Source organism: Tursiops truncatus, unplaced genomic scaffold (genome assembly GCF_011762595.2).
Source record: "Tursiops truncatus isolate mTurTru1 unplaced genomic scaffold, mTurTru1.mat.Y mat_scaffold_129_arrow_ctg1, whole genome shotgun sequence".
Classification (NCBI taxonomy): Eukaryota; Metazoa; Chordata; class Mammalia; order Artiodactyla; family Delphinidae; genus Tursiops; species Tursiops truncatus.
This window is the reverse complement of record NW_022983179.1, coordinates 10,881-22,809: the sequence shown is the minus strand read 5'-3', so window position 1 is coordinate 22,809 and position 11,929 is coordinate 10,881. Positions and strand designations below refer to the sequence as shown.

The following is an 11,929-nucleotide window of genomic DNA, read 5'->3' as shown; positions in this document are numbered from 1 at the left end:
GGGGGTCCGAGGCACGGCCCTCTGAAGGCGGCTCCTATGCTCAGGCTTGGGCCCTGCCCTCTCCTTCCACTGCCCACTCTGCTCCCTTCTGTCCCAGCGGCGTGGTGGCCCCACGTTCTCCTGCAGGCTCACTTCCCCGGGCACACTGGCTGTCAGGCAGGCGGCAAGCCTGCATTCAAAACACGGGGACCGCTGGGCTGGAGGGCTCTCCGCATCCCCACGGGGCGTGAGTGTCTGTGCCCTTCAGGGCCCTGCGGATGCCCCTCCTCCTGGATGCTTGCTCACACGTGGCTTTACACCCTGCTGCTGTCTTGTGAATGTCACTTGGCTTCACACCCTGCATCCCGCCACCAACCCAGCCCTATCCCTGTGCCCAGCCCCAGCTCAGGGACCACGGACAGGCACAGGCCCGGGCCCCGCACTTGCTCACAAAGGCCCCTAAAGCAGCAGCCGGCGATATTTGCCACAGAGGAGGGTAGGCGAGAGCCAGGCAGGAGGTCAGCCCTTTGCCAAGGAGGCTGGAGCTCAGAGCAGACGTTAGCTGGGGCTGGGGAATGGGGGCTTCTCGGGAAACAGGGCCACGGCTGAGACAACTCACACCAGCCCCTCAGGGGGCAGGCTCAGCGCACGTAGAGAACGTCAGAGCTTCCCGCTGATGGGCAGCAGCTCCCGTGTGCCCTGCGCCGCCCTGGTCAGGACTGGCTGTGTGCCGGGGTGATGTGTGCTCGTCCAGAGTCTACTGGGGAGGGCGCTGCTGCCCCCCTGAAAAGTGTCTCCCTGAATGTCCCTGGGGCGCTCTTGGCGTGTCCCGGCCGCTGCTGCGCCGCCTGCCACGGCCGTCCCTGGGCTAGCACTGCCCCCCATCAGTCAGTTCACTGCACGAACGGGCACTAGGAATCCCTGCTTTCCCCCGGGAGTGCTTACCATTTGTGATGACAAAATCCCCTTCTTTTCCGGCAGGAGTGTCTGAGCAGGTTCCATTGGCCCTGAAATTCTCCACCTTTTCCAAGTGCCCACCTGCTATATGGCAGGTGCTTCAAATCCAGGATCCCACGTAATGTTCACGTTGTCGTACGGCGCTCAGCAGGGAGGGCTGCCTCTTTAGCCCCCGGCGCCGTCTGCACCTCCCACTGCAGTGACCTCCCAATCCCATTAGGCCCAGGAGTTGCCCCTTCCTTTCGATGCCAGGTCACAGCCCAAACCTGTGGGTCTCTGATGCCGACATATTTCTGCACCTGCCTGAACGCGGGGACACTGGCGGACGTTGCTTCTTAGTGGCTAGGACTTATTTCTAGTATTATTCTGATCCCAGACTCTGTCCTTCTCCCCTCTGGAAATTGCTTTCTTTTCATGACATCTCAGAGAATTTGCAGCTCCATAGGAAACGGAATAGAAAACCAGTCAAAATTGCTGTTCTGTGTGTTTTACTCCTGGAGGATTTATTATTCAATTTGGATGTGTGTGTGTGTGTCTGTCGGCATGGAGGGAAGGGTGGTGATTTCCCCAGCTGGGTGCAGCTCACGCAAAGCTCCCAGGATTCCAGTCACACGGCGACTCCTTTCCACTTCGGCAGCCTCTCTTCTTTCAAACCCCCTATTTTCATTCATTTCATCCCACTGAAATCTAGACCTTGCTCACAAGTGGCCAAAGGAAACTCCAGGTGACTAAAATGGTCGTTTCCATACAGTTGGTAATTGGCTCTCCCAGGGCAGGGAGAGGAGGGCCAGCCCCGGGAATACCGAGCAGGGCTTCAAAGAGCAAGACCCTCATTTCTCTGGAAATCCTTGCAGATGGCGGCTATGAAACACCTACCTCTTCACTGTGGCCCACTGCAATGCAACAAGAGCCAGCACCCCTTCCTTCCTGCCCCAGGGCGAGATTTCTCTCGGCTTTATCCACGACCCAGAAGGACATCTCACAGCAATGTCCCATTTCAGACTTTCCCCTGCAACCCAAGACACACCCTCTGCATGTCTGGCTGCTGCCACCACCCAGCTTCATCACCATCACCTCCCACAGAAGGAACCCCCACTTCCCAAAGGCCCGAAGTGCCCTGGCTCGGGGCACTTAACACTCCAGGGCTCGCTCCTGGAGCCCCACCGCCTCGTCCCATGTTGTCTTATTCTGTGGGACTTAGGGGACGTCTCACCACCTTCCTCATGTGACAGTGGCTCCTAGACCATCACTCTAGGTGTGGGTGTGTCCTGCTTTTCCTAGCGTTCCCGCTACTAACACAGGCCCTTCCGGAGAGCAGAGGCTCCGTGGAGGTCTGCGGAATAAACAAGCCAGTGGGCAGGGGGCTTATTGACGCAGATGAACCTTCTCCTACTTTCTTAAAATACCCGTGCAAATCCAACTCAACAGAGATAGTTCGTTTTATTTACAGAATGACAGACAAGACAGGGAAGCAAGAATTGGAACAACAATGACTCTTATTTTTCTATTTCTTCTCCCATCTATAGCACTGCTAAGTACTTCCACATTTCCAGAGCAGTTCTGATTCCAATTCCCTGTTATCTTGTACACGGTCACAAAACGAACTGGGAGATTTCCCAACCTCTCTTACAAAACAGCAAAACTCTTGTTCTTGAACTGAATTAGTGCAAATACCTGTGGGATTAACGTCATACACAAAGTTAGACACTGAAGCTTGTTTAGTCTTCTATTCAAAGAACCAACATTTGAAAAATTCCTAAAGAAAACAGACATGGAAGTCCATGTCAACATACACAACAGGAACCCAAAATGCTGCACACCGGCTTCCCCCAACTCGCCCGGCTCTCACTGCTTAGAAGGCTGACCGCTCCCTCTTCAAACTCAGAGTGAAGGAGCAGCCCCCCTTCCTGCCCCACGGGAGAAGCTGCTGGACGTGGGACTGGCTGCTGCACTGGCTCAGGCTCCCTCTTCCTCATCGCTCACACTCCCTGCAGACACGGATGGGAAGAACCTGGGAGCCATGCTATTGATCCTGAGCAGATGCTGCAGGACCTGACACTCGCTGGCCTCCGCGTAGGCCCGGGGACCCCACAGGAACTCGTAGCGGGCAGGGTCGCTGTGGGGCACCTGCCGGTACTTCAGGTAGCCCGTCTGCACCCACACTTCGGTGAGCAGCTCCCTCCCGCCACAAAACCCCAGGGTGCCTAGCTTTCCCCACACCTCCTCCTCAGGGACGCGGTCACCAAACAGGGTGACCATGGTCAGGACCAGCAGAGGGAGGCTGGCCTCGGGCGTGCGCTGCCAGTCGCTCAGCACTGCATCCCAGGTGAGGCCCAGGGTGGGGACCAGGACGTAGGTGCGCTGGCGGGGGTCCACCTCCTCCACGTCCACGCCAAACAGCAGCTGCAGGCACTCGCAAACGAGGCAGAAGACCACGGGGAAGTGGTCCCGATGCTCCCGGACGACCGTACTCAGCATCTCCGCCTCGGAGGTCGGCTCCCCGGTACGAAACTTGACGAGCAGGAACCCCACCAGGTCAGCCATCAGCGCAACAAGTGCCTCGCGGGACAAGGGATCGGCATAGGCGGAGAAGGAGGGGGCGCCAGGGGAGGCGGAGGACGAGGGGGATGCGGCCTCCTCCCCCGCAGCCCCCAGCAGCGGCGCCTCCACAGGACCCTGGGCCGGGACTGGGGCCTCAAGGTCGGCCTCAGGCTGGCGGAGCTCACTCATCTCGACCGGAGGCCTGATCACTGGGGTCGGGCCGCCCACGGGAGTGTGGGCAGGGGACCTCGTACCTTGGGAAGAGAGGGGGTGTGAGCGGCCTCGGCGGAGAAAGGCACCCTGGGCAGCCCTGACAAAGGCCACTTACAGGTCTCGTCTCAAGGGCTGCCCTCGGGCCTCACAGGGGCGCTCCTCCCGGGTGGCCTGTCCCCTGCCAACCTGAAGAAGGAAGTGAGGGGGGCTCCTCAGGGTGCAGCCAGCACGGCCCCAGGTTCTGGGGCTGACAGGGCGGTGGGGTGACTTGGGTGTTGTGGGGTCCCCTCTGTTCTGGGAGGGGGAGCCCCTGGGTACACACTCAGGGCACGCACCTCCCCTTGGCTCCTGGCGCTGCCTGGGCCTCCTCTGCTCTGTGCCCTGAGGACACGGTCCTCAGACCTGGGCCTTCGCCTCCCGGTTCCTGGAGCCCCTGTAAGAGGAATGGAGGGCGCACCTCTTGTGTACACTGTGGCACAGCTCTGGGCCTCGGTGCTGGTAGGAGGATTGGGCCAGACTCTGTGAGGTCCCCCCAGTGCTGAGTTCTGGGGTGGGTGGTCCCCTCGGGGTCGCTCGTCGTGCTCACTGTTTCCCCTTAAGGGCCTGGACCCTCCCCTTTGCAGGCCGGAGGGGAAACTCAGAACAGGACCCCGAATCTGAACAGAAAGCAGTGAGGGGGCCCCACAGGTGGCCGCACCTGCCCAGGGCCTCCCGAGGGTCCTAGGATGGGGAGATGCTGGGTCCTCACCTCCTCCTCACATCCTGCCTGGCCTCCCAGCGCTGACCACAGGGGCAGGTTTCTGTTGAGGCCCCTGTTCCAGGGCTGGGGGTCTGCTCAGTCCTCCCTCGGGGTCCTGGGAGTCCACCTTCTGTGGACCTGAAGGCTCACCCCTCACACCAAACACCTGACCTCCTGAGGACCCCGACCCAGAGGTCAGGAAACATCTCATCTGCTGACCGCGCTCTGGCGCCTCCAAGGCCCCCGTGGAAGGGCAAAGGATCCCTCCCTGTGTCGGGGTCTAACGTCCTCAGTCCTTCCTTCCTCGCGTGCAGGCTGGACTCTGGGCAGGACCTGGGATTGTCCCGTCTGCCAGTGTGAGTCCCTGCTCCTTATACCAGGTCTCCAGTCTCTCCGAGACCCTGACGTCAGGACGTCAGGACAGGCCTACCGTGCGCATCCCGCCCCGGGGCCTCCCACGGCCACCTGCAAGGGCGGTGATCTGGTGGGTCCCTTTTGTCCTCCCTCAGGGTCTCCTCAGTCCTGCCTAAGGGCCCTAACCTTAGTCCACCAGGGACCTGACGTTTTACCCTCTGCCCTCATGAGACCCCGCCCCTTATCCCAGGTCCCCAGCTTCTCTGACGCCCGGATGTCAGGAAGTGCTGAACGTGACGGCCTCCCAGGGCCAACTGAGTTCTGGGCTGCAGGCTGCCCTCAGTGCTCCCTCAGGGCCCTCACCTTGACTCCACACAGAACCTGGGATTCTCCGCAGTGCCCACCAGACACCCCGCCCCTTATACCCCCTCCCTAGCCTCTCTGAGACCCCGCCCCGTACTCCCCTCCCCAGCGTCTCTGAGACCCGGATGTCAGGAAGTGCTGCACGTGCTCATCCCGCCGTTTGGCCTCCCAGGTCCCACTCTGTCCTGGGGTCCAGGCTCCCCTCAGTCCTCCCTCAGGCCCTGGGAAGTGATTAGCCCGTGAGGGGGGAGCCCTCATGAATGAGATTACCTCCCTTATAAAAGAGGCCCCAGACGGCTGCCTCATCCTCTTGTGGCATGTGAGAAGATGGCTAGTTGATACAGCTAGACAAGAAACCAGTCCATATAAAGAAGAGCTTTATTACTATTATTTATTACTCAGCCGTACAAAGGAACGAAATTGGGTCATTTGTAGAGATGTGGATGGATCTAGAGACTGTCATACAGAGTGAAGGAAGTCAGAAAGAGAGAAACAAATATCGTGTATTAATGCACATATGTGGAACCTAGATAAATGGTACAGATGAACCGGTTTGCAGGGCAGAAATAGAGACACAGACGTAGAGCACAAACATATGGGCACCAAGGTGAGAAAATGGTGGGGGCGGGCGGGGGGGGTGATGAATTGGGAGATTGGGATTGACATATGTACGCTAATAGGTATAAAATGGGTAACTCATAAGAACCTGCTGTATAAAAAAATACATAAAATAAAATTCAAAAGTTAAAACAAACCAAAGAAATAAGAATAGGTTTATGACATTATCAATCACAGTAGAAAACCACCTGTAAAGACAAATGGACGTACTTGCCACAACGGGCTCCGCATCGCCAAGTTCGCTCCCCCAACTCCGCAGCCTCGCAGGAGGCCTTCCTATTGGTGGAAGGCCAATGGGCGTGTCTTTCGCTTCCGGAGGCGCCAAGCCTTGGGACCTCAGGCCCTCAGTGCGCATGGCTACTGCTGCTTCCTTAGCAGAGCGCCTCCTCACGTGCTCTTCTGATCCAACCAGTTTCTCGGTAAAGAGACGTCTAGAACTTTCTCCCTCATCCTCCTGGGGCTTCCGGGAGCACCCGGAAGCCCACGTGGCGTTCGCACAGAGTGCCTGGGACAGTCGGCGGCACAGTTCCTGGCTGCTCTGCTGAGACGAGCTCTTCAGCCCCTCGTGAGCGGGACTCCGGAGCCATCCACAGAGTCAGAGCGAGTCAGGAGACAGGCGGGGGCTCTGCCGGGGGCTGGACTCCGCAGGTACCGGGGGCCCCGGGAAGGAGTGGAGGTCGGGGGAGGGCTACGGGCTGCTCGGTTGGGAGTGGGGGAGCGGCGGCGGAGGGTAGCGGGCTGAAGGGGGGCTGAGGGAAGGGTCCCCCAGTGAGCGGGTCAGAGGGGAGGACCGCTGGCTTCCGGGGTGGCTGGTGGGGGGCGTTCTGGAGTCGGGGTGCAGAGGGTGGGGCTAATGGCTAAGCGTGGGGGGGGGGCCTGAGCAGAGGGCTTCCTGCTGGTCGGGTGGGGCTGGCCTTGGGGGCCAGAGGAGAGGACGACTGGCTGCGGGGGTGGGGAGGACGGGACGGGACGGGACGGGCGGGCCCCACCCCCGGGGCCGAGACGGGAGGGGAGGGCTAGCGGCTGCTGCGTGTGGCGGGAGGAAGGGGGAGCTACTCCTGGCTGAGGCGGGGGTCGATGGGGAGGACTCCCGGGCGCGGGTGCGGTAGGCGTTAGGGGAGCTCCCGGCGGGGCGGGGCGTGGGGTGGGGGGGAGGACGCTCGTGGCAGTTAGGGGGCTCCGGCTCCCGGGTGGGCGGGGGCAAGACGGGTGGGCTCTGCGTCTGGGGTACGAGAAGCGAGAGCCCCTGGCGCTGAGTGTGCTCCGGGGAGGACTCCCCGGTGTGGGGAGGTGAGAGAGGCAGTCTGACCTCTACGCATGGCGGGGCGCCCGGCTTCCAGGGCCCAGAGCGGAGCGCCACCAGCTGGTGGGTGGGGGAGGGTGTATGGAGGGGATGCAGTGCGAGGGGTCGGGGAGGAGCCGCCTGGCCACGGGGGCGGGGGGGGGCGTAAGTGAAGCTGAGAGGGGGAGGCGCTGGGGCTGCTGTGATCTGGTGGAGGCTGTTGGCCATGGCAGATGGATTTGTGGGGGTCCAGGGAGGGGCTCTGGCCCACTGCATTAGGCATCGAGAGCTTCAGGTCGCCTCTGTCCGGGTGGCACAGGAATTGCAGAGGTCGGTGGGCAGGGCAAGACCCTGGCCTCCACACAGAGTACACAGATTCTTTACGAGGGTGCTTTGCACATTCACCCGGACACGCCATACCAGAGTTGTAAAACAGTCTCCATAAATTTAGCAGTATTGCAAGTTTCCATGATAAGTTTTCTCATCACGGGGGAATTTTATTTGATGGTACTAATGATAATATATCTTCAAATATTGGGAAACCCATGGATCAAAGAGAAAAATCACAGAGGGACTTAGAAAATGTTTCCAAGTGAATACTAAAAAAGCACAACTTACCAAAATTAGTGGGAGGCAGCAAAAAGCGACAGGAGGAAACTGTATTCCTCTAAATGCTTCTGTTAGAAAAGAGTCAGGACATAAAATCAGTGAGCTAACAGTCCATTGAGAGATGCTAGAAGAAGAAGAGCAAAGGAAACATAAAATGAAGTAATAAGAGAGCTAAGAGAGGAAATCAGTGATAGAAAGCAAATTATGGACACGGTGAACGAAGCCATGCGCTTCTTTCAAAAGAGCAAGGAAACCGAGCAAGTCCTAGAACGATGAATCACGGAAACATAGAAAGAACGCTGATCCCCAATATGAGGAATGAAAGAGGGCCAACGTTACGGATCAGATGTACATTAACAAAGAGGATATAGGGGAATATTATGGGACATTATGGAAATGTTTATGCTAACAAATTGGAAGACTTGAAAAATTCCTTGGGAAAAAGGCAGCTTCCTAAAACTGAGGGCAGAAATGTAGAAAAGGTGACGAGCCTTCTATCTGTCTTTTTTAAAAAAATTATTTTATTTTACTTTATTATTGTTTCTTGAGTCGTACGCAACAAGTGCTCTTTTGTTATTATTTTTAAATTTTATTTTTACTTTTGGCTGCGTTGGGTCTTTGTTGCTGCGCGCGGGCTTTCTCTAGGTGCAGCGAGCGGGGCTACTCTTCGTTGCGGTGCGCAGGCCTCTCATTACGGTGGCTTCTCTTGTTGCAGAGCACGGGCTCCAGGCATGTGGGCTTCAGAGGTTGTGTCACGTGGACTCAGTAGTTGTGGCTCGTGGGCTCTAGAGCGCTGGGGTCAGTGGTTGTGGCGCGTGGGGTTAGTTGCTCCGCGGCTTGTGGGATCTTCCCGGACCGGGGATCGAACCTGTGTCCCCTGCACTGGCAGGTGGATTCTTAACCACTGCGCCACCAGGGAAGTCCCTAGCCTTCTATCTTGTAAATAAATGTAATTTATAAAAAAAGTTTCCTAAAGTCAAACAAACCAAACAGGGCAGGGAGGTGCTCCAGGCTGCTGCTGTGAGGGGCACTAGGGTGGGCTGTGTGGCACAAACATGATTCTCTCCTCTTTGCACCCACAGGCCGATTCCCACACTTCAACAGCCTGTGCACACCTGTTTGATCGCTTCCCCCCACCCTCAGGTCCTCGAAGATGGCGATGGCTCTGGCGGTATTGCGGGACTGGTGCAGGTCGATGGGCGTGAACGCTCAGCGATCTCTGCTCATCCTGGGAATCCCAGATGACTGCAAAGACCAGGAATTCCAGGAGGCTGTGCAGGCTGCCCTGCGTTCCCTGGGCAGGTACCGAGTGCTGGGCAAGGTCTACAGAAAGGAGCTGGGGTCGAGTGTTGCCCTGGTCGAGTTTGCTGAGTGTTTTAAATCGAAGCTTGCTCCCCCGCCAAATACCAGGCAAGGGAGGGCCCTGGACTGTGGTCTGCCTGCCCCAGGCCCCTGATGCTGATTCACAGGATAGACCCAGTTGCCCTGCGCAGCCCCAGGGACAAGCAGTGGTTGGCAGGGCGGGTGAGGCAGGAACTGCAGGTCACTCAGGAACTGCAGGGGAGGAGGAAGCTGCAGGGGAGGCGGGAGTCGCAGGTATGGAGGGAGACACAGGTGAGGAGGAAGCCTTAGGTGAGGAGGGAGCTGAAGGTGAGGAGGGAGCTTCAGGTGAGGAGGGAGCTTCAGGTGAGGAGGGAGGTGCAGGTGAGAAGGGAGCTGCAGGTGAGGAGGGAGCTGAAGGTGAGGAGGGAGCTGAAGGTGAGGAGGGAGGTGCAGGTGAGAAGGGAGCTGCAGGTGAGGAGGGAGATGAAGGTGAGGAGGGAGGTGCAGGTGAGAAGGGAGCTGCAGGCGAGGAGGGAGCTGAAGGTGAGGAGGGAGCTGCAGGTGAGGAGGGAGCCTCAGGTGAGGCAGGAGCCGCAGGTGAGGAGGGAGCCTCAGATGAGGCGGGAGCTGCAGGCAAGGAAGGAGCTGCAGGTGAGGCAGGAGTTGCAGGTGAGGCAGGAGCTGAGTCAGATGAGGAAGGAGCTGCAGGTGAAGCAGGAGGTGAAGGTGAAGCAGGAGCTGAGTCAGATGAGGAAGGAGCTGCAGGTGAGGAGGGAGATGAAGGTGAGGAGGGAGCTGAAGGTGAGGAGGGAGCTGCAGGTGAGGAGGGAGCTGCAGGTGAGGAAGGAGCTGCAGGTGCGGAAGGAGCTGAGGGTCAAGCAGGAGCTGAGGGTCAAGCAGGAGCTGAAGGTGAAGCAGGAGCTGAGTCAGATGAGGAAGGAGCTGCAGGTTACAGAAATGTTGCAGGCGTGGCAGGACTTCTGAGTATGGCAGGACCCACGGGCGGGGCAACGGCTGCGCCTGAGGAAGCAGTTGTGACAGCGGCAGGCGCCATGGGTGAGGCAGGGCCCGGGACCCAGCAGTGGAGGCAGGCCTCGCAGCCCGTGCTGGACAGCATGGGCTACCAGGAGCTGGGAACCTTCTCTGGGATGGAAGAGCCGGGCCACGGGGAAGGGTCCTCTGAGAGCTGGCTGGAGCAGGCCAGCCACACGCTGCACCTGTGGCGCCACGTGTCTGAGAGGGAGAGGAGGAGGAGGCTGGTGGAGAGCTTGCGCGGCCCCGCGCTGGACCTCCTGCGCGGCCTCCTGGCGGAAGATCCCGAGCTGGCTGCCCAGGACTGCCTGGCCGCGCTGGTGCAGGTGTTTGGGAACAAGGACCCCCGGGGGAGTGCTCGGCTGAAGTTCGTGACCTGTGCCCAGCGGCCCCAGGAGACTCTCTCTGCGTACGTGATGCGCCTGGAAGGCCTGCTGCAGTCGGCCCTGGAGAAGGGGGCCATCCACCCGGCCATGGCGGACCAGGCGCGCGCCCGGCAGGTGCTGACGCGGGCCCGGCTGAACGACACGCTCCGGGACACGCTGAGGAGGCGGCGGCTGATGAGGAGGCCTCCCGGCTTTGCGGGGATGCTGCGGCTCATCCAGAAGACCGAGGCCTGGGACGCCGACCCGGCTAGCAGGGAGCACTTCCCAGGGCAGGAAGAGGCCCGTGTGGACGTTGCAGTCCTGGCAGCAGCCGCCCAGGCCGCCCCGGCCCATGAGGCCATCACCGCAGGCACCACTGCACATGGCACCAAGGCCTCCCCGGCCGGTGAAGATAGCACCGCCCAGGCCGCCCGTTCCAAGGAAGGGAGCGCCGAGGACCACCCGGCACGTGAGGAGGCCAGTGCGGCAGTTGCCGGCACTGCCAAGGGCTGGCGAGGCGGCCCCTGAAGACCATGGTGCCGCCAGGGCAGCCCCTGAAGACCATGGTGCCGCCAGGGCAGCCCCTGGCCCTGGGGAGACCAGCAAGGCGTCCACGGCCGCTCAGGAAGATGGAAGTGCTGCCGCCCCTGCGGGCCTAGGTCAGGCAGGACCCTCAGATGCCCCCGGGGTCCCCATGCCTGGCCGGATGGGCAGTGCTTCCCCGGTGGCCCCAGGAGTCCTGGCTGGGAGCCAGAGGGCCTCGCCCAGGCAGGAGGCCAGGAGGCCGAGGAGACCCCCGAGGAGGGGCTCAAGCCCATCCCAGAAGAGCCGGGAAATGAGGACGGGGCTGCAGAGATGAGCCCCCCGGGGTCCACCTCGGGCCAGTAGGCTCAGCAGGCCCCAGGGCCCCCACGCTTGGAGGCAGGGGGAGGCCAGGCCTGGCAGCCTACTGGCCCCATATTAGGGGCCACTCCAGGTGCCTGGGCCTCCCTCCTGAGAGGGGACCCCTATTCATCATCCCCTGGGGCAGGTTGCTCCCTGTACTGGCAAGCCCAAATGTGTCCCTGTAGGCCCCAGAGGGACCCAGGTGTCAAGGAACCCCCCAGCCCCCGCTCCCCTCCCCCCAACACACACACCCTAGCCATCGTCCCCCCGCAGAGCCCTGAGGTGCGCCACGTGCCAGCCAAGGCTCTGGTCTCTGTGGGCCAGTGTCGTGAGCTCAACGTGTGCTTTCTGGGCATAGATTCAGGCCCAGCGCTGCCTGTTGTTGTGGAAATGTGCATGTGTTCTCCTCTGAGCGGTTCCCCCAAGCCCTGCGCGGCGTGGAGACCCCGAGCCCAGTCCCAGGAGCCGGCGGGAAGGACGGGATGGACGAGGTCACAGCCAGCGCCCACCCCAGGACCTGGGAGCCCACCTGCGACCTTCGAAGGAAGACCTTGACCGGGGCTGCAGGAGGTCTGCGGGAGGCCCCCCAGGGCTTGTGTTCTGCTGGGCCACCCCCGTTGTTCCTCGGGACTCCACGTCCCCGGCTCGGTGGCGTGCGCCCTGCTGTGG

At 60.3% G+C, this 11,929-nt stretch overlaps 2 protein-coding genes across 2 annotated transcripts; one reads left to right on the top strand and one right to left on the bottom strand.

Moving 5' to 3' along the window:
* Nucleotides 1-2,468: 2,468 nt before the first annotated feature.
* Nucleotides 2,469-3,727, bottom strand: LOC109552754 (melanoma-associated antigen 8-like). The gene has a single exon (XM_019951264.3). It carries the CDS (start codon nucleotides 3,664-3,666, stop codon nucleotides 2,893-2,895), a length of 774 nt encoding a protein of 257 aa, XP_019806823.2. The 5' UTR covers nucleotides 3,667-3,727; the 3' UTR covers nucleotides 2,469-2,892.
* A 2,534-nt stretch (nucleotides 3,728-6,261) lies between these two features.
* Nucleotides 6,262-10,903, top strand: LOC117310687 (paraneoplastic antigen Ma6E-like). The gene is given in 3 exon segments (XM_033850384.2): nucleotides 6,262-6,412; nucleotides 8,738-9,027; nucleotides 9,029-10,903. Coding segments are annotated over 2 exon segments (2,094 nt in total). The 5' UTR covers nucleotides 6,262-6,412; nucleotides 8,738-8,808.
* The last annotated feature ends 1,026 nt before the right edge of the window (nucleotides 10,904-11,929 follow it).